The sequence below is a fragment of the Gambusia affinis genome, linkage group LG13 (genome assembly GCF_019740435.1).
Source record: "Gambusia affinis linkage group LG13, SWU_Gaff_1.0, whole genome shotgun sequence".
Lineage (NCBI taxonomy): Eukaryota > Metazoa > Chordata > Actinopteri > Cyprinodontiformes > Poeciliidae > Gambusia > Gambusia affinis.
Genome location: NC_057880.1, coordinates 18428557 through 18449929, shown reverse-complemented (window position 1 = coordinate 18449929; position 21373 = coordinate 18428557). Strand labels below are relative to the sequence as shown.

At 39.0% G+C, this 21373-nt stretch overlaps 3 protein-coding genes across 5 annotated transcripts; 2 read left to right on the top strand and 1 right to left on the bottom strand.

Moving 5' to 3' along the window:
• The first annotated feature begins 66 nt into the window (after window positions 1–66).
• Window positions 67–18155, top strand: oit3 (oncoprotein induced transcript 3). 2 transcript variants are annotated; one of them, XM_044137207.1, is made up of 9 exons: window positions 67–732; window positions 9971–10339; window positions 10621–10731; window positions 12585–12707; window positions 12791–12913; window positions 14380–14540; window positions 14613–15025; window positions 16867–16966; window positions 17101–18155. In XM_044137207.1, the coding sequence occupies exons 1-9, from the start codon at window positions 675–677 to the stop codon at window positions 17251–17253; spliced, it is 1611 nt and encodes a 536-aa protein (XP_043993142.1). In that variant the 5' UTR covers window positions 67–674; the 3' UTR covers window positions 17254–18155. The 2 variants fall into 2 exon arrangements, with proteins under 2 accessions (XP_043993142.1, XP_043993141.1); XM_044137206.1 differs by having other exon boundaries at window positions 9971–10345.
• On the top strand, window positions 1618–4028 carry LOC122842912. The gene is made up of 2 exons (XM_044137208.1): window positions 1618–2549; window positions 2631–4028. Exons 1-2 carry the CDS (start codon window positions 1820–1822, stop codon window positions 3242–3244), a joined length of 1344 nt encoding a protein of 447 aa, XP_043993143.1. The 5' UTR covers window positions 1618–1819; the 3' UTR covers window positions 3245–4028.
• pla2g12b (phospholipase A2, group XIIB) lies at window positions 17313–21316 on the bottom strand. Of its 2 annotated transcripts, none has more exons than XM_044137214.1 (4): window positions 19880–21316; window positions 19337–19425; window positions 18974–19139; window positions 17313–18866 (listed from the first exon to the last, which is right to left on the bottom strand). In XM_044137214.1, exons 1-4 carry the CDS (start codon window positions 20367–20369, stop codon window positions 18748–18750), a joined length of 864 nt encoding a protein of 287 aa, XP_043993149.1. In that variant the 5' UTR covers window positions 20370–21316; the 3' UTR covers window positions 17313–18747. The 2 variants fall into 2 exon arrangements, with proteins under 2 accessions (XP_043993149.1, XP_043993150.1); XM_044137215.1 differs by having other exon boundaries at window positions 19349–19425.
• Between the last annotated feature and the right edge of the window lie 57 nt (window positions 21317–21373).

Here is a 21373-nt window from a genome sequence, read left to right as displayed (position 1 = left end):
TTGGTTTTCATTAGCATCTGGGTTTACAGGAAGATATCTGCAAACAGAACACATCACATTCGCTTTGTGTAGGAGCAAAATTAAGACATATAAATCCTTGTAATATTTGGTTAACAAAGTTAGCTAATGAACAAAAAGTATATTTAATTCATTACACAAATAATTCTATACTTTAAGTGTTTATTTCTGTAAATGTACATGGACGCAGCTGTGGCGAAAAAGAACATCATACCAGTAGGAAAACTTTGAGGTGCTCAATGTTGGTCAACCTCAGTTACAACAACTCAGTTCAAGATCAATGCTAAGGTCTCTTGTTGAATCAACTTGATAAAGTTTCATTTTTGAGTTAACTTTACTTGCAATATTTTCAAATTTAACCACCTTTAAATGTTTTACTGTGTAGTTTTTACAGCACTGCAAGATCCATTACGCTAATCCAATCACTCCAGTCATTCCCAGCACAACAGCAAATAAATAAAGAGTGTAAATGAAGGAAGGAGGACATAGGACTAACAATGGGAGGATGGTCTCGCCTGTGGATTTGGCTAGTGGAAGGTCAAGAGTTCAAGGTGAGAAAGAGGATTTCCAATATGACACAGATAAGAGGCAGCTATTTAAGGCAGACATGAGAAGTAAACTTATTTAAGTGAAGAACTCAGATAAACCGATCTACCATGATGCTCTTAGTTATTCTCAATCTTCTGCAGGAGGTTCTTGGACTTGCAAGTGTAGGTGAGTAAATTGTTCATGTATTTATTGTTCAGAAGAGTGAAGAGTTTATATCTTACCAGGAGAGTTTCAGTCATTTCTTCTTCTCCAAAACTAAATTACATGATTTCTCTAGTCTTACGGTATATTATCTCCTATAGTCTTTGATGCACAACCTTTTTAAAGTGGCCAGTGCATGAATATTTGTTATATGTGGATTTAAAACCAGACATTTACATGCACTTTATAAACTCGTTATTTTTCTCTCATGTGAGCAACTTTGTAAATTATTTAGTGATATATTTGATTCATTGATATTAGCAGCACTACTGATCACTTGTGATATTTCTTTAATATTTCAATATAAGACTCTTTTCTCATGATGCCATCTGTTTTCTGAAGTCCATCAGTCGGTTATGCAGCAAAACACCAACACAACATGATGCCACCTACATTTTGTTTCACTGTTCTGATCTCACACTTGCGAACCACTTTCTTTACCCAACTTGTAACAGTCATTATGGCCAAATACGTTCAGTTTGGTTTCATCAAACCTCATGACTTGCCTCCAAAATTGAGCTCTTTATTCTTCAGCGCAAAAAACAACCGTAATCTGCCTTTTTATTTAGCATTGGCTGTAATACCTTCTTCTTTGCTGAGCAGCGGTGGTCTACTCATTTTAGTCTGGATGTTGAATCAATATATTCTGGCTTTAATTCACACATTTTGCACATAAAAACCCGATGGCTTTGCATTCCCAAAGTGTTTACATTTCTATAAAACTCTGAAATGATGAAGGTTGCATTGTAGTTAACGTCAATGTTAACTTACAAAGCAACGGCGTCAATGTCTGGGTTTTCTCAAACTGCTTAGCAAACTTTGTGAATGTAAAAGTGTGCATGTGGCAGCTGAAGGAGGAACAGCTTATCCTGCTCTCTCTTGTCCTTACTGATAACTTTGCCTGAGTTATTTTTAAAGTGACAGTTTTTATAGTTATATGTTACTTTTTTGACATCATAACTGGATTACTTCTAACCTAAAGGACCGAGGGATTTTCTTACTTTTATTTTTTACCTTACTTTTCTTCATCTCCAAGTTGAACCAGGACAAAATGCCTCCGGCCGACCCCAGAGACCTCAGCAGTATTATACAACGACTTCAGTCTATAGAAATGAAGATCAAACTGCTGGAGGTGAACTTTGAAATCAACGCTAACTGTGGAAACGAGACAACTCTTCCTCAAAACGACGGAGAGGTCGTACGCCTCGCATCAAGCAGCCCACCCTGGAATGCTCTGGGTGCCAAGCCGAAGCAAAAGTCTCACACTGCGGATCTGATGAGACGACTGTCAGGGAGAACCCCTCACCTGGACAAATCGGCGTGGCCGGCTCTGAGCCGAAACCCACCCTCAACTTCAACACCTGCTCCACCGAAGAAAAACAAACAAGCAGCTGCAACCAAAACAGCTCCACCGACTCCGCTCCCAAGGACAGAGCAACCAGCCCAGACCTCAAAACATTCTGACTCTGTGGGAATCCCACTGAAAAACAGATTTTCTGCACTCCAGCCTGAGCCTCTGAGTGAAACCTCACCATCAAACATCAACAATGAGGCAAGACCAACACATCCACCCCCCAAGACCCTAAAGGACAAAGCGACCACCAGGAAAACGAAAGGTACGCCAAAAGTGCTTATTGTTGGAGATGAAGCAATAAATGGAATCAGTCACGTCTGCAATCCCAAGAAAACCAGAGTGATTTCTTTTCCTGGTGACACTGTGTCTGATTTAACTCGCAAAGTTCTCTCTCTAACCGCTGATCAGCCAGATATTGAGTGTTTAGTTGTGCATGTTGGAGCCAACGATCTGGCGAAGCAGAAATCTGAGATTCTGAAAAAGGACTTTAATATTCTTTTGAACACTATGGGAAAATTAAAAATGAAGTTATTTCTCAGTGGTCCAATTCCATCACCTCAATGGGGAGACGAAAAACACTCCAGGCTGGGCATGATAAACAAATGGCTGATTAAAACCTGCTCTACCAGCTCAGTGACCTTCATCGATAACCTCTGGATCTATTGGCAGCGCTTTCACCTTTTTGGAAGAGGCGGACGCAATCTTAATAAACATGGGATAAAGCTACTCACTGCAAACCTTTTTTATTTTATCAACAAGGACAGCAACGTCATCATCGCTTCAGAAGAACAGGCTCGAGGACGTCTGATTAGGATGGAACCCTCCACGTATCAGGAGCCAAAACAAGCTGATACAACATCGACTGGAGACGGAGCGACTGGTTCCCTTCCTCCTCCGCCCCCTCCTGGCTCATCCACTCATTCACAGGATTCACAGGATTCACAAGACACCTTTGGAGAAATGTCTTCTGGACCAGAGTTTCTCAATTTTACAGACGGAATGAATCAACAGGTTCTACTTGGGACGTCTCTCCTTCGCACTCATGCTACAGACCTCACTACATTTAAGCCACCTGCCTCTGATTTCCCAGAGGATCCATCACTCTCCATTTCTGAGGTCTGAGGCCGGGGTCCAGATATTATCTTTACACCTGTCTTACTCCAGAATGTGTCTGGCCCCCTGGCACTTCAAAATAGGGCATTACCTGTCCGGATCACTACAAGAAAAGTTACAAAAAACAGAAACATAAAATACAGTGGACCTAATTCAAACCTCAGACGGTTCCCCTGCCTAAAGGAACCTCAGACTCAAGAACGTTTGGCCTCCAAGTCACTAAAATTAGCTCTTTTAAATACCAGATCTCTCTGTGCTAAAGCTCTATTAATCAATGATTTCATCACTGAACATAATATCGATGTTATGTTCCTGACAGAAACATGGTTGAATGACAATAATGAACCGATCGTACTAATTGAATCTGCGCCTCCTAACTACAATTTCTTAAGTGAGAATAGAAAACATAAAAAAGGAGGAGGCGTGGCTTCAATATTTAAGAATACCGTAAATAGTAGTAAAATTTCTTTGGGTCACTTTACTTCTTTTGAGTATCTTGGAATTGAGATTAAAGGCCTCAAACGGACTTTAACACTAACTTTATACAAAACTCCAACATATGTGGAAAATTTCTTTACTGAGTTGAATGAACTTCTATCTCTCGTATGTATTAATTATGAATGCTTAATAGTTGTTGGTGATTTTAACGTTCACGTTGACAACCCCCAAGACAGAGGGGCTAAAAACCTTTCTAATATCCTAGAGACTTTTGGTCTAACACAACATGTCAAACAAGCAACACACACTCAAGGACACACACTGGACCTGGTTATCAGTAAGGGTGTGAATATTTCCAATGTCTCTGTAACTGATGTCGCCCTGTCGGATCACTTCGCTGTTATCTTTGAAAGTTCTTTATCCTTTAATCCACTTGGACAAACAGCAACCATCACAAAACGTTCTCTCACTGAAAACACAGCAGAAACATTTAATCAAATCTATTCTTCCTCACCTTTAAGCTGTAATGACGTAGATAAGTTGGTAAATGATTTTCAGTCTAAAGTTTCAGATATCATTGATTCCATTGCCCCAATTAAAATGAAGGTTGTGTCTGGTGAGAAGAAATCTCCATGGAGAAATGCACAAATAGTTAGATCTGCAAGACAACTCTGCCGTAGGGCAGAACGAAAATGGCGTAAAACTCAACTTCACGTTCATTATGACATCTATAAAGAAAAACTACGTTACTATCATTTAACACTCAAACATGCAAGACAGGCCTTCTTTGCAGATGTCATAAACAAAAACATTAACAATGCTCGAGCTTTATTTGCAACAGTTGACAGGCTCGCAAATCCTCCTATCACGTTACCACCTGAATTTCAGTCTATTGCTGCCTGCAACCAGTTTTCCAGTTTCTTTTCAGAGAAAATTAAAAAAATCAGAGGATTAATCTGCACATCCACTATAAAGTCAGTACCAACACTGAACCCAAACAAAACAAATACAGGAAAAATGACCCAATTTCAACTACTTAATTATAAAACCCTAGAGGAAATTATAAGTCAATTAAGCTCCAGTTCTTGCTGTCTGGATGTCCTACCCACACATTTCTTTAAGAAAGTCCTGCCTGTTGTTGGTACTGATCTGATCCAAATAGTAAACTCATCGCTCTCATCGGGCATTTTCCCCCAGGCTTTGAAAACGGCAGTAATCAAACCACTGATAAAAAAGAACAATCTAGACAAATCACTACTGCAGAATTACAGGCCGATCTCCAACCTCCCATTCATCAGCAAAGTTATTGAAAAAGTTGTGTGTAAACAGTTAAATAGCTTCCTAACGATAACCAACTGCTTTGACTCCTTCCAATCTGGTTTCCGGTCTCACCACAGCACAGAAACTGCCCTCGTAAAAGTGTTCAATGACATCCATATAAATATGGACTGTGGGAGAACCACAGTGCTGGTTCTGTTGGACCTCAGTGCAGCTTTTGACACTGTTGACCATGACATACTACTGAATCGACTGGTGAGTTGGGTCGGACTCTCCGGTCCAGTGCTTAACTGGTTTGAATCTTACATAAAGAACAGGGATTTCTTTTGTTTCCAATTGGAAACTTCTCATCAAAGAGGTCAAAGGTCACATGTGGGTACCCCAAGGTTCAACTTAGGACCCCTCTTATTCAATATCTATATGCTCCACTAGCTCAGGTTATAACAGGAAATAATATTAGCTACCATAACTATGCAGATGACACACAGCTCTACATTACGATGTCACCAGGAGACTCAGAACCCATCCAATCACTGAACAGATGCTTAGAACAGATAAATGTGTGGATGTGCCAAAACTTCCTCCAGCTGAACAAAAACAAAACTGAAGTTATTATCTTTGGACCTAAAGAGGAACGATCTAGAGTCAGTGCACAGCTTCAGTTATTACAACTAAAAACCAGTGATCAGGCCAGAAACCTGGGAGTAGTGATGGACTCTGACCTGAACCTTCAGAGCCACGTAAAGACAGTCACAAAGACGGCCTTCTATCACCTGAAGAACATTTCCAGGATTAAAGGACTAATGTCTCAGCCAGATCTAGAGAAACTCATCCATGCGTTTATCTTCAGTCGTATTGATTATTGTAACTGCGTCTTCACAGGTCTGTCCAACAAATCAATCAAACAGCTGCAGCTGATCCAGAATGCTGCTGCTCGTGTTCTCACTAAAACCAGGAAGATAGAGCACATAACACCAGTTTTAAAGTCTCTCCACTGGCTCCCTGTAGCTCAAAGAATAGACTTTAAAATACTGTTGTTAGTTTATAAATCACTGAATGGTTTAGCACCACAATACATTAAAGATCTGCTGTTATTGTATCAACCTTCCAGACCTCTCAGGTCTTCTGGTTCTGGTCTGCTCTGCATCCCCAGAACCAGAACCAAACGAGGAGAAGCGGCATTTAGCATCTATGCACCAAAAATCTGGAACAAACTTCCAGAAAACTGTAAAACAGCTGAAACACTGACTTCCTTTAAATCTCAACTAAAAACCCACTTGTTTAGAGTTGTATTCAAAACGTAATCAATTGCAAATTTATTGACGGAATCTGACTATGTTGTGTTTTTATTGTTGATTCTATGTTGCATTGTATTTTTGTGTTTGATTTGATGTAAAGCACTTTGAAATGCCTTGCTGCTGAAATGTGCTATACAAATAAAGTTTGATTGATTGATTGATAAAGTAGTAGAACAATCTCCCTCATATCTTCCTGATAAATAGAAACGGTTTTAGTGCTGACTGGTTTAAAGCAGGAAAATTATTGATTTATTGGCAGACAGTGGGGAAAAAAATTATTTATTTTATTATTATTTAAATGCATTCTTTTAACTGTGCTTTTGAAAAAGTAACCATCTCAGTATTTCTGATGATGATACATTTTCCAGTCCTTTTTTTGAGTGAAATAAACCTAGAGGTTATCATCCACTTAACAGATTAACATTTCTTCCAGGAATACCAGAACTGAAGTAAATGGTTTTAATACAGATGCTGTAAAATCACAGCAATCTTCAGCTTTATTAATAACTAAACTTAAATTAAGAGGCAAAACTAAACACTACTCAGACTCATCCAAACTCAGTTGTTCAGGCCCCATCTGGAAGATTTAACGCTCACATTAGCATTCGTCCTCCTGAGTCAGCGCTCATGACTCATGAGCAGCTGGAACTGGAGAGCTTCGGGTCAGTCGTATGTCTCCACCAGAGGAAAAAACTGTTGTTAATGTTGGGGGTATTTTTATTGCCCGGGGCGAAAGATGATATGAATTGTCTGACAGAAAAAGCTCATGCAGCTTTTAGTTTTCGCATTAATCCCACAAAAGGTTGTTTTTATGTTTACTCCTGAAAGGAACAAACATCTCAGAATTCACTTTTTCTATCAGAAACTAAAAAATATTAATAGACAAACTTTACATAGTAGTGAAAGTAATTTGAATTAAATCCACACATTATAAAGTGTTACTGTAACCTTTGTAACCCTTTCATACCTTTTTAAATGATGGTAAATTGCAGATAAAGATCTGAAAAGAGTGCTAGCTGTGTGTATTCTGATACTGTTTATTTATTTAGACAATAAGAGGAGAGATGAATGGAACCAGGTTACAGAAAAAAATGCCAATTCCCACCTAATTACACACAGATGAATGTTTGAAAGCCTTTATTTCTGTTAATTATGATGTTTTTACAGGTAATAAAATATATTTAAAATTAAATTATTTGGTCAGACCAATAAAAAAACAGAAGTTTGGACACAATGATATTCATATTCAGTGCCTTCTTAAAGGTTGCCAATTTTCAAAAGCTATTTTAAATCTGACAAACTAGACTCATCAGAACGTACAGCTGCTCTAATTTATTGAATACTGTAAATACTTAAGATAAAACTGAGTGAGCAGATTGTCGGTGAAGTGTTACCAGCTCACCTGTTTCCTGCCTCCATTTTGTCTCTGAGGATGTTGAGCAGATCAACCTCCTGCTGTTTCTCCGTTCCTTCTACAAAGTCATTAACAGATTCGCTCTCGCCCGCATTACCCACGCTTGTCATGTCTTCTTTGTTTTGCATCTGCCTCTTAATTACTGTGCTGAGAGGACATGGAGTGGAGAGAAACTATTGACTATTCTTCTGCACTTTGTTTACAGCTTCCACTTTTTTTTTTTTTTCAGCTGAACAACTGAAAACGGACAGAAGTTTCAGAATAAAGAGTTCTGTGTTGACAGCTCATTGGCTTTTACCTCAGTCACACCTGACCCCGGGTTTCCATTTATCTTGGTTGGATCCAAATGAGCAGGACAGATCGTTTAGAGGGAGTTATAATGTTTGCTAAAGGCAAAGCAGAGACTCTAAAACCTGCTCTAAACTACAAGTGCATGCCAATGAATTTAAATAAGAGAGTAGAAAGGAATAGAGGAGAATAAAATGTTAAAATTGTGATTTATTTCAGTGTTTCAATTCAAACAGTGAAACTCAGATATGGTCATAATTACATACAAAGTGACCAATAAAGAATTTATTAAACATTCATTACTTGTTGCTTGTGCACAGGATTTTTTCCTTCCACTTTACTTTCCATGAAAGCCACTTTCAGTGACTGTTTAGTAGACAGTTGTCAAGTTAGCGGTCTTCCCCATAATTGTGTAGGTAGTGAGCTCAATCTAAACTGTGTTTTTACTCATTTTATGCAGCATTTTGATTTTCTTAATGCAGTTTTTCTGGTTTTTATTGGTAAGAATAAACTCTTGAAACTCATCACCCTCTCTATAATGAATCTATATAATACATGAGTTTTACACTTTAAAGTGATTTCCTGATGTACATGAACAAATATATTCAAATCTATTAAGATTCAGGTGTAATTAATGGAGAGAAAATCAAAGCTCTGAGTCTCATCTAGTTTCACATTAAGCTAAATTAAAGTGACATAATTTCTCACTAATACAGATTTGATTTCCAAAATGTCAGACTCCATCCATCTGTAATGGAGCTGGATTGGCCTCCAGAACTCACAGCACTGGAAAATTAACTTTGGAAAGTGTTAGAGAGCCAAACTGAGGGAATGATCATAAGAATCAGCCAACAGTGAAAGCTAATGGCTGTAAGGAGTGGACAGCTTGAGTCTGTTTTTGAGTTTCTGGGAGTCAAATTCTGCCTTTCTGATGGAAGGTGGTGAAAAATGAGCCTGAGCCTTCAGAAGCCCTGACTGGACTCAAACCGGGTCAGCTGCTCTGCATTATGGTAATGCAGAAATCTCAAGGACAAACCAAAACTCAGAGAATGCAAATGTGGCAGCTTTGCTACTATAAGGAATAGGGAGCATCACAGAAAACAAATGTTTTTATAAATGTATTAATCAATCAATCAATCAATCAATCAATCAATCAATCTCTACAGGGTACTCACAGGATGGATTGAGAATCCACCACATGGTGACAGCAAAATATCAGAACTGTCTTTAAACTTCAGGTTAACAGTAAGAGACAAGCATCATGATATAAAAATAGAAACAGACCTGAAAATGAAACATTAACTGGTGTTAATGCATTTCAAGAACAAATAATTAGATGCATTCAAAAAGCTTCAAATCCGATACCAACATCAGTGTAATTAGCCATCTTTGCTCATTTTCAAATCTTTCTGTGTTTCTTCCATATTTTGCACATTTTTGTTTTTCTGTTTGGGCTTCTGCTGCTTCTAAAATCAACCCAAGAAAATAAAGAGCCTCCTGGTTTTGGCAGCTGGTTTTACGGCTGAATAGTCTGTGCAATGGCTGCTGGAAAAGTCAAATGTTTTGTTGTTGACTTACTATCCAGAAACTACTTGCTGCTTTCTTCTTGGCCTTACAGGAGGCTCCACTTCTACTTTTCGAAGATGTATGGTTGTATAGTTGAATGTCTGTTGGTAGCCATTTTCACGTGGGAGTGTAAACTGAGGATTGTGGTCACCAGCCACTTGTTTGGATTTAAAGTGACCAGAGGCCCTAAAACAACTCATTCTGAAAATAGTAAAACTGACCAGACTGAAATGTCACTGTCTCAGAACAATTTAGTGCAACAAAATGTACTGAACATGGTTTGTATAGCCCAAACCAAACATCCTAGCCTGTTCTGGGAAGCGTAATGGGTCATCTTTGATATCTTGAGGGACATGTTGCTCTAGACAGTAATATTTCAGGCTCTGATGAAGTCTTTCAAAGTTTCTGCTCACACTTGGTATGTTTCTGATGTTGCACACCCTCTCTTCTCAGCTCTTGACCCCTGCTCGGCCTACATCAGCTTGAACGAACCTTGGAGGAACTCGGACTTCCACGTCAACCGGTCGTCCAGCGTGCCCCTGTGTGACAGCCACATGTCTGGGGAGTGGTACCGCTTCACCGGCATGGCCGGGGACGCGATGCCTACCTTCTGTATCTCTGAGAACCACTGCGGCACCCACGCCCCGGTGTGGCTCAACGGCACCCACCCGCAGCTCCATGAGGGGATTGTGACGCTGTCAGTCTGCGCCAGCTTCCAGGACAACTGCTGCCAGTGGAACGCCAGCATTGATGTGAAGGCCTGTCCTGGAGGATACTTTGTCTACCGCCTGCCCAGGCCTTCTGTCTGCTTCCACGTTTACTGTGGTCGTAAGAAAACATCTCAGATCTTGTTCAGATTCCTTACAGCTACAATGTAACTTTTACAAAAAGATGTTGTTGTTTTTTAAAACATATTTCTTAAAACTGTCCTGAAAGTATATGAGACGGATAATCTGGATAAAATTAAGTTTCTCCGCCTCCTCTCTGAGCTACTATTGCTGTCTCAAGATATGTGTTGCTCCTGGTTACAAACAAGAGCTTTTTCTGCTTGTTCCGGAGGCATTTTCATTTTGGCTGCTGTTATTTTTGTGTGTTTTGTGCAGATTTCTATGATATCTGTGATGAGGTGGACTGCAAAGGTCCCAGATGTCCAGAGACTGAGTGCCGCTGTGCGCCGGGAACTGTCCTGGGACCAGACGGGCAGACGTGTTTGGGTGAGACAGGCGGGGAGGGAGGAAGAGATAAACTGCGCAGAAGGCAGAGATAAACCAGGGGACACTGAATACAGATGAGCAGGAAATGTTTGAGGAAAAACAATAACAAGTCAATCAATCATATTGAATTCTGGTTGAGCTCCCACTTGTTTTGACAAACCCCCCTCTATGTTTGTGAATGAGCTGCTTGTTTCTCTGTGTTGACTATACTTAATGGTCATGTCAAGTGGTCAATTTCTCTCTTCACTGGAAAAGTAGAGTAAATGAAATAAGATAAATGAGAAAAACAAAAACTGGTTTTAAAAAAAACGTTGGTGAGTTTTTTTAATGCATCATTCCTGAAAAAAAAAAAAAAAAAACTAGACAAAAACACATCTACTTTTATTCATTTTTAAACTGCTGCTCAAACATTTTAGTTTGTTTTATTTTACTTTCATCCCTCAACAGAAAATTCTAAGTATTACGCTATGAATTGAAGTTATGGTCAGATGTTCATATGAATAAATGGCATATTGATTTTGAGCTTTTAATGTTTTATTAAAACTATTTTTTCCCCACAAAGAGATAACAGAGTAACAACTTTTATGATTCTTAAAAACAGACATTTTTGTGAAGTTTGAAACCTCAGGGGGTTTTCTGTAACACACGATCAATCTTTACTTACACCCCTTGTGTTCATTAGCAAGTTGGATTATGATGAGGTGTTTTCATGCACTGCTGTTCCAGATTATGATTGGCTTGAGATCATAAATTATAATTTTGGAATATCTTCAACAAGCTGAGATTAAACTACTGGAATAACCCAAGACAAACCTGCAAAGGTGAAACTATTTAAAACAGCTCAACTAATACTGATGAGAAAATTTGCCAAATGTTGAGTTATGCCAGAATCTTAGCTACAAAATAAGTGGTGTATGTACTTATTTCACATAATATTTACTTCAAAACCAATTCAAACTTATGCACCTAAAAATACACTGAAGTATATTATATAATCATTTCATCCTGAAAAAATTATTGTTTAAATGCATGAAGATTTTCTTTCATGCCACAAATGCTTTTATTTGCTTTTGTATCCATATTAGCAGTGAGTGCTCACACCTTGACAGCATTATAATAGAAGGAAGCACAGACCTTCTATTTTCTTACATCCTGTTCCTGTTATTTTCATTTAGCATAGCAAAAGGACAGCAAGGACAACTTGCTAATAGTAAAAGGGAAGTAATGGGTTTTTAACCATTAAATTTACATTTTTAAAAGTGCTAAAACTTTGCTAAGAGTAAGACAAAATAATGTTTAAATGTTTAAGGTTTAAAAAGTATTTACCTTTTCTATTTCTCTTGGTTGTTCTCATTAAATAACTGGGATTAAAAGCTATGCCAATCCAGTCCGTTTGCGTAATAAAAACTGACAACTTTTCAGACGCATCCATTTAAAAGTTTGAATAAGGTCAGAGTCTCTATTAAAAATGATGAATGAGTGTAATGTTCTCTGATGTCATGCAGAAGGTTTATGCATCTGCCCAACGTGTGGGGCCCCATAAACCTACAAACTACCATTATTTCATCAGTCACTCATAAACCCAATCAGGCTTTCTGGAAATGACTTTCTCCATCCTCACTCCGTCCACTCTCTCCTGCACTCCCACATTACTCTTCACTCTTATTTCATCCATCATTATTTCTTCACCGGGCTCCTCTCAGCTCCATTTTAAAGCCTATCTGCCATCATCTATGAAAAATGAAAATGTATTGCCTGGAAGTGATAAACTCCACCCATCTGCGGCTCAGTGGATTAAAACAAGGCTCATCTGATGATAGTATCTGGCTGTAGACTGTGTCTCCTGTGTTCAGATGTAAATGAGTGTGATAAAGAGAATGGCGGCTGTGCCGAGGCGTGTGTGAACACCAAGGGTTCGTGGCGTTGTGAGTGTGGACGAGGACGCGTTCTGCAGGAGGACGGACGCAACTGCAGAGGTATATGACACTCTAAACTGAGATAATGAAACAGGAACCAGCTTTGCATTCTCGCTACTTTCCTTGTTCCTCGTCCTCTGCAGAGATTGCAGGTTGTCACGTCAACAACGGGGGATGCAGCCACGTCTGCTCCCAGATGCGAAGCTCCTATCAGTGCAGCTGTCCCCGAGGGCTGGAGCTGGGAGAAGATAAAAGCACATGCCAGGGTGGGTGCCTGTGTGTGAAGCAGGTAGATGTTTTAGATAAAGAGTAGACACATCCATTTATTTATCTCCTGGGGTCTAACAGATAAAACGCATTTCCAACGGCAAAAACTGTTACATTCAGTCTTTGATCTTTTTTATAATAACTCGTCTTTAACAACTTTACCATTTTAAAGAAAATATTTCAACAGCCACATTGAGCTTTTACTTTCCAGAACTTACTAGGTGCTTTCCTGTGACTTACCAGATAATTTATGGGAAAGTCCCACATTTTGTGCCACTTCATATTACTGTTCAGTTCCTAAAAATACCTAATAAGTTTGAGGAAAGTACCCAATAAGTCCTATGAATACTGCAAAGTATTGCATGTCAGGTCATAATTCAGTCCAGCATGTGAAAGTACCCAGTAAGTTCCAGGAAGTTAAACAGTAAGTTCTCTAAAACGTAAAAAAAAAAAAATGTACGTGGAAAGTTTCAGGTAAATGACCAAGAAAGTTCAAAGTTCAAACCATTTAGACTCTGGGAAAATAATGCTTTGAGTACATAAAAAATGTTTGATAAATTTTAGGAAATAAATCACATTGGAGGCTCCAGGAAAGTAACTGGTAAGAAAAGTTTGTAGAGTAACCCTTTAATACTCAAGTAAAAAACTTTTACAGTGGTTTCATCAGAAAAAAATCTAAAATTCTGCAAAATTCTGGTAATTTGAAGACTAAAATGACAACAATACTATACAAATAACTAATTAAAAAGTAAAAGAAATAAGGAGACTAGTATTTTTTACAATATTAAACTCGTGTAGTACTTATAGTATATAAATATATATAGCATAAAGTATTTTCAGGGATAATATGTAGGGTTTACTGTACATGTGCTTGACCTCCAAATAGCACAGCAGGTTCAGAGATAGAAAATAAAATCAGAACAAAGCTTGTATATGAACAAGAGGTCTCACTGTGACATAAACTGTAGATGTGTCGGTATTTGATGCATGGTTAGCAAAAATATCTTTGTACTTCTTATGGTAAAGTTATACTCACAGAGGGTAGAGTATCCAGGAGTTTTATTCAAATAAGAGTAGCAATACTTCATGATAATATTAATCAAGTAAAAGTAAGAGTAAATTATTGTAACACTTCTCCTAGAAGTATTATTTTCCAAAAAGTTACTCAAGTAAATGTGACTAGTTACTATCAACCTCTGACAGTAAGTTCCAGAGAAGTAACAGTAAATTGCGGGACACTTCTAGGAAAGTTCCTGGTGAGATCAGGTTTCAAGTACATTTGAGCAAAGTACCTGGTATGTTCAAGAAGAGTGCCTGCTACGTTTCAGGTAAGTTTCAGAAATTACACAGGGAAAGTTCCAGAAAACTATCTCTTAGTTTTGGGAACGTATAGTTTATATTGTGTGCATACTTGCATGATTTGATGTCATTGTGAGAGAATACAATTCCTCTCATTCTCACCCAGTGCCAGTACAGTGTGATCCCAGCTCGATTACGGTGTCAGTTCCTAAAGACCTTGTTGGAGGTCTGGAGCTTTCGCTGTCAAACTCTTCCTGCCGAGGAGTCTCCAATGGCACCCACATCAACCTGAGCTTCAGCCTCAAAACCTGTGGCACAGTGGTGAAGGTCAGCTGCTTTGCTTTACACTCTGAGGGTCAAAAGGAGAAAGATGAAGGCTAAAAAAATGTTTCCTCCCAGGTGACAGAAAACAAGATAGTTGGGACCAACCTGGTGACGGGCCTGCCCAACAGCATCCCCGGCAGCAGCAGGGACTTAATAGTCCGAACCGGCAAGTTACTGCTCCCGGTGACATGTGAGTTCCCCAGGGAGTACCAGGTGTCGGATGGGTACCAGGCAACTCTGCAGGGCTCGGCCTTGGAGCTGGAGAGCCACAGCAATGGCATCTTTGGGTTTAACTTGGAGCTGTTCAAGAACGCAGAGTTCTCTGAGCCCTACAGCAGCCCGCCGCAGCTCCACCTCCACGACTCGCTGTTCTTTGGGGTGAAACCGAAGGAGAGAGTGGAGGGCCTCTCGGTCCTGGTGGAGAGCTGTTTCGCTACTCCAGGACCCAAAGCCGATCAGGCCCTGAAGTATTACCTCATCAAAGATGGGTGAATATTCTACCTATTTATTATTTATTTAGCCTGAAACAGCTAAATAAAACAGCTTCTGTTGTACATAATTTTTTCCAAAAATATTACTTCGAAGAAAAAAAATATCTTCATATTCTATATTTATTATTTCACAAGGTTTAGTTAACAAGAAACCAAATTTATGTTATTTAACTGGAATTAGTCATACCTCAGATAGTAACTTAGATGCAGATCGAAACTAAAGTTGTTTTAATATTATTGCAAGAAATGAAATTTTGTAACCCTTCTTAATCAAAAAATTCATTTTGAGAGTAATTTATATTGTTTATGCAATATTTCAAACTACATTAATTCAGTTCAATATTTTTCAGATTTTATTTATATATTTTACAAATTTTACTTATTCAGATTTAAATTTTACAAAAATTAAAAAAAAATCTGAAAAGATTACTTGAAAAAAAAGAAAAAGAATTTGAAAAAATAAAATCTGTAAAAAAAGGAAATTGAAAATCAGCTGTTTATGAAGGCGAACACTCTGAAAATAGCTGATTTGGGTTGTGATCAGATTTACATTTAGTCTTGCAAGAGTCACAGAATCGTATGTAACTTCACCAAGACCTCACTGGATGCCTGACAGCGGCAGGACAAAAAAATTCAAACTTCTTCAAAGCGATGTCAAACGAAAGGCACTCACCGCCACAGACTGGCAAATGCAGAGTGAAAACATGAAAGCTGGAGCTAGAAAAATTTAAAGTCCTATTACTTTTACGTTTCAGTGTGAATTTTCCCTTTGCTGCTGCACTGGCACCAGCGGGACAGCTGCATATTTCAATTAGATTTATGGTTACTTAAAATGCAAATAATTTATTGGCACCCATCGTATGTGCAAAAAGCCTAAAAAATATATAGTTGTGTGTGTGTGTTTTTGGAGCATCATCATCTTACAGTGAGTTTACAGTTGGAGAAATGCAGCAAAGAGAATCTTGTCTCAGTAACAAGCGTTTTCTGTCTCACCATCATAAATTTAAATGTTTGTGTGGGTTTGGAGTGAAACATAAATATGTGTAAAAGTACCACACGAGGGAGGATCTGTGATTCTGGAGGCTTTTTTTCCTTCCAAATGTTTTATCTCAAATTTTTATAAAAATCTTGTGGCGTCCATCAGAAAGTTAAAAATGGGCTGTAGTTGGGTTCTTCAACGGGACAATAAAACATGCATAAAACAATCACAGAAGATGTTAACCAGATTCTGTTAGGATCTTGGGTTGTTTTGACTTGCATTTGGGGTTTGATTTACTCTTAATTTCATTTATTTCAAGACAAAAAGTAGTCCAGAAAAAAACCCTCTAGTTTCATTGTTATTCTGTGTTCCTTAGTGTCTTTCTTTGATTAGATCATCTTTGTGTCTGTTTTAATTTCATTCAGTCTTTCTTAGTGATTCTAGTTCACCATGTTTAATTCTTTTGTCTAGTAATGTGGTTTTATTAGGTTCGTTATGTTTAGTCGTTCTTTAGTGTTAGATTTATTTTCTAGTTCCTCTGTTGCGAACTCTCCCTCGGCCCCGTGCCATGTTCTCTCTCTCTCTTCCCTCGTACCTGCAACCTGTTAGTAATCAGCCTGGTTCATTGTTCCAACATTCACACTCCCAGTATTTAATAATTACTCTCTCATTCCTTTTCACTTGATCCTCTGGTTATTTTCCCCGTATCATTCAGCAAGTTCTTTGTTTATTTGCTATCTGTGGGTTTCTCTTTATGAGGACAGCTGATGCCCACTAACTGCCTTTAAAAACCCATATGGATGAGCAGGTGCTGTGGCCAAACATCCACTGCTTTTCTGGCTCTGTTTTTCTCACTCAGATGCATCTCAGATGAAACGGTGACACAGTATTCATCAAAGGACCAGCTCTCCAAGCATTACCACGTTCCTGTCTTCAAGTTCATTGGCAAGGACAGCCAAGTAAGTAAATCTAACATGCTGGGAGCCAGCTGGTGAACGTGTGAGTTGCTTTGTACTGTAGAAAGAGACTGCAATGAATAACTGGTGTAAGTTGCCATTTGCCTCAAAAATAATATGACTTCCTGTTTCTGCAGCAAGTGTTCCTCCACTGTCGGGTGTTGGTGTGTGGGGCAGGGGACACCAGCTGCGCCCAGCGTTGCCGTGGACGTGCACGACGGGAGATTTGGATTAGAAACAATCAGCAAAAGCAAACATTGAACACAGGACCTATTTACATCCTGCCTTAGACGAATGTCTCTAAAACAACCAGTAGCAAATATGCCAACGCATAAATTACTCTTGCAAATGAGGTGACCCTTTCAGTTTATTTGGTAGTTAAAGCACCAAATAGATGCAGACATACAGTCCATTGCACTGTCCCTTCAAAGTCCTACACACATAAATACACATACACACAGAATACACATATTCTTCCAAGCTTCAGTGTCTCACAGCTGTATTACTGACATTATAATGATTGACATTCTCATTACAAACATGATGGCTGGGCCCACAGCACAGCAGATGTTTATCAGAATATCATTGTAAAGACATTTTCTCTGAATTAATTACAGCTTTGAGACTCAGACTACTTTAAATTTCATACCATTATTAACTTGGAAAACAACACACGACCCTTCCATTGATGTATTTTGACTCATTTGCTGAGCTTAATCAAAGCACTGGGAGAATGTCAGACATTGTTGCGGGCTAGCAGAGATACTCGTTGGTAATAATGCACATGGCTCACTACTCTGGAAACTAACCTATAGGTAATGTTGTCATTTAAGTTCAGATTAGATGGAAAGTAAAAAATAACTTCCATAAACTATGTGCTGTATTAGGCATTCGACTTAGTATTGAAGATCTGTGAGAAATTTTAGACAGCAGCACACACACTGTGCCGCTTGCACACCAGTTATTATCTTGAAATTTCAATCGAGAGGAAATTAATCCAAACAAAATATTCTTCTCATCTTCATATTTGTTTGGTGTCATCAAGTAATTTATGGTAATGGAGTCATAGAAGCCCAAATTCGACCTACAATGAGGAGGTAAATATGCATAAGCAATTAATTCAGACGCTAAAGGCCATCTTCAGACTCACAATATCTGTTTGGATCCTGTATTAATAAATCTTCTGAATCACTGAATTTTCCATTTACATCTTTTTAATTTCCTCATTTCTGAATCTTAAAGGGATAGTTCAGATTTTGCCATGATTCTGAACTATTAAGCTATTAAGCTGGCAAGAATTAATATCTTGCCAGCTTATCTCTCCTTGCTGCCTGTGAAAACCTGGACAGCATTATATCTCACTGATGGAAGCATTTTTAGTCAAATTGTTCAGTTAAAATAATAGCACTCTAGCTAGCTAGCCATTAGCATTCCATAGCTCTGAGGATTTATGACACCTTTCAAAACCGGGAACTATTAAGAGTTTCATCAAATAGCAATAGCTTTGAAGACTGAAATTGTTTTATGAGATTATTTTTTCTGTTTTGGTCTTGGCCGTTTTCAGGCTAGCTGTTAGCTTCATCTAATCTGAATTTATGCAAAATGAAGATGCATAAAGCTATTAACTGCTCATAGCCTCTCATTTGAACTTCACTTCATATATTCTGAACTACTCCTTTAAGAGGACTCTCTTGAGAAGTGTCTTCTCTTGTTGTAATATGTGGAAATGTCCATGACTCTGTTATCTTTGAAATATACAGAGGAGTGGACCACAGTGTTCTGTGTTACAGTTCATCTCTCTCTTCTCCCTCGCAAAGACACGATGCCCTCTGGCTGTTCATGTAAGGTCTGCAGCCCAGAGTCCACACTGTGTTGTAGAGGACATCTGCCATTGATTCACAAGCTGATGGAAGGAAAATACATGAATGATTTTTCTAATTCCTTCCTATTTATTAAAGTAACCTGGTGGTTGCTTTAATAAACAAAACTAAAGTTTTGCAGAAATCTCACCTTGCACTTTGGACACAAACCCCAGAGTCTTCTTCAGGTCAGAGCAGATGTCATGGAGGCACGAGCGAAACTTGGCATCACAGTCGTACTTGTTCACACCGCAAGTGTCGTAGCAAACATCCAGCTGGTTGCAGCACCTTGTCATAGCAGGGATTCCCACATCAAGCTGGTGTAAAAGAGAGGTATATGTCAACTTGGTTCACCAATGCACAGGGTATCGTAGTGGTTACCAGAGGGTCTAATTTCTCAAAATGATGAAAGGGCGAGATTTTTCTGTCCCTTTTTACAAGAAAATACCCAGTTGAAGGTGGAAAATACTCTGATAATTGTTGGTGCTGATGGTGCTATGAGCAGGCCACCTACAGCAGCATTCACCTGGAAGCCCACCAGAGACGAGCTGCAGCCGTTGGGTTCTTGATGCTTGTAGCCGGGCCGAGGAAGTGGGAGTGCTCCTGTGGAAGAATAAGAATGAACACAGCTGTGCTTGTGAAGGTCCCAGACGTTTGTTACAGATCTCTGTCAGGTGTCATGCAACATATGCTTGAGAACATCTGCAGCTGATCTTGTGTAGAGATGATTCATGAAGACTTCAGAGATTTGTTAGACATTAGTAATCTAACACACCCCAATCACGGAGCTACTGCAAATCTCTGCTGTCAGATGTGATGCAACTTCTGTGCACTGATTGCATAACAGAAAGGACCCACGCCCGTCAACAAATCCTTTTTAATTCAGGACAAAACATATGGACTATGTATAATCAAAATGAACCATAAGGACAGTTTTTGGGGATTCCTTAATGCTGCTGTGCTTTTGCTGAACACTTTTTTTTCAGTGAAAAGTATTGACAACACCTTTGACAGCACCAAAGCTAATATGCAGTGAAAGTGCAAGATTCATCTTTACCATATCGGCAGCGGTACTGACAGACACCGTTGTGTCCTCCGACCAGCTCCACCAAGGAGTCGAAGTATCCATGCACCGTCTGGAAACTGTCCCTGATGGAGTTGAGGCTCCAGCTGCTTGCTTCTTCTTGTGCCAGGGGTTTATTGGAGACCTCATTTGTCTGGACTGGACTGATCTCATTGACCTCCTCTTCAGGTGGAGGTTGGTCCTGAGTAACTGCTTTTTTTGCAAACCCTTCCATAGTGGCAGAGTCTCCATCGGGCTTATCCTTGTCTGTTTCTGGCTCTTTGACTTGGACTTCAGGTAGGTGTAGTCCTGAGTTATCTGCTCCAAATAATTTGCCATCAAAAGCATAATCTAGAGGGACATCTTGAGCAGCAACTGCAGCAACTTCCCCATCCTCCAAGGCTTCAGTCTGGAAGTATCCCAAGGTGGCACATATTCCTGTAGACGCACAGAGGAGGAGCAGGGCCGCAGTCTGAAGCAACATGTTCGTCAGCTGGCAACAGTCCGAGCAGTCTTCAGTCAGGTTTCAAAAGAAGGAAGAGCTCAGATGGTGAGGGACATCCCAAAGCTTAGTTCTTACTGACTCTGTTAGCCTGACTGCAGACTTTGACCTTTGATAAGGTTCTTGTCGACAGCAAGGCACTCTGTCATATCGGGGGTAAAGGTCCGAGCATATCAGCACATAGAAAGGTTGCTTAAATTCAGCTAATTCTCTAATTTTTAGTCATTCTTAAATACGTCTTTGATCACTTTTACCACAGTTTTTAGTCACAACGTGTTAAGTAGATTTTTACCATTTAAGTCACATAGAAACTAAAGGAAAATGCTCTTTGTATTTCTTTTATTACCCCCCAACCCCTGTGACCTTTCTCAAGACATCACAAACCTCAAACTCTCCTTACTGGTTTTGATAAAGGTCACAGTCTGACAACTCAGCACCAAATATAAACAGAGGCAAGCATTAAATTATAGTTTCCATTGGAAAAACAGGAAGTAGGTTGGTTTTGTCTTTTCAAGAGCAGCTTTAAATGTAACTAATAATGAACCATAACAAACAGAACTGAAATGAAGCTAGAAACTAATAAACAGAACCTGAGCAAAGCCACTCAAAGTATTAGACGACTGGTCAAATCTGTCCAGTATTGGACTTTTATGACGCTCCTCTGCTGCCCTCTTGTGTTTGGAAGAAAATTAAACTCCTGCCACAAGGTACAGCTGTCATGTGTTCACACATTTCCACGCAGATTATATCGGTAAAAATTAGCTAATATTCAAGTTTGTTCACTCCGTGTTTTTATTGCATAATTTGCAGATAACACTGAGAAGTGTCTGCTTTGGTTTTTCAAATAAAATGGAAAATGCCAAATGTCTAATACTAAAGCTTATGCAAAGAACATCAAAGTATGACATAAAAGCAAAAACAGCACTGTAGTCACATCCCTAGGATATTTCCACATTTTGAGATATCTTAAAATAGATTTAATGTAT

What these genes read in the sequence shown, in the direction of transcription:
- oit3 (XM_044137206.1), top strand. Translation starts at nt 675, where the DNA reads ATGATGCTCTTAGTTATTCTCAATCTTCTGCAGGAGGTTCTTGGACTT. An exon ending in AGACGGGCAGACGTGTTTGG is followed by an intron (nt 10,732 to 12,584) that starts GTGAGACAGGCG and finishes TCCTGTGTTCAG; the next exon opens with ATGTAAATGAGTGTGATAAA. An exon ending in GGACGGACGCAACTGCAGAG is followed by an intron (nt 12,708 to 12,790) that starts GTATATGACACT and finishes CGTCCTCTGCAG; the next exon opens with AGATTGCAGGTTGTCACGTC.
- LOC122842912 (XM_044137208.1), top strand. Translation starts at nt 1,820, where the DNA reads ATGCCTCCGGCCGACCCCAGAGACCTCAGCAGTATTATACAACGACTT. An exon ending in GCCAGATATTGAGTGTTTAG is followed by an intron (nt 2,550 to 2,630) that starts TTGTGCATGTTG and finishes TTTTGAACACTA; the next exon opens with TGGGAAAATTAAAAATGAAG.
- pla2g12b (XM_044137214.1), bottom strand. Translation starts at nt 20,369, where the DNA reads ATGTTGCTTCAGACTGCGGCCCTGCTCCTCCTCTGTGCGTCTACAGGA. An exon ending in GCTTCCAGGTGAATGCTGCT is followed by an intron (nt 19,140 to 19,336) that starts GTAGGTGGCCTG and finishes CTTTTACACCAG; the next exon opens with CTTGATGTGGGAATCCCTGC. An exon ending in GTTTGTGTCCAAAGTGCAAG is followed by an intron (nt 18,867 to 18,973) that starts GTGAGATTTCTG and finishes TCCTTCCATCAG; the next exon opens with CTTGTGAATCAATGGCAGAT.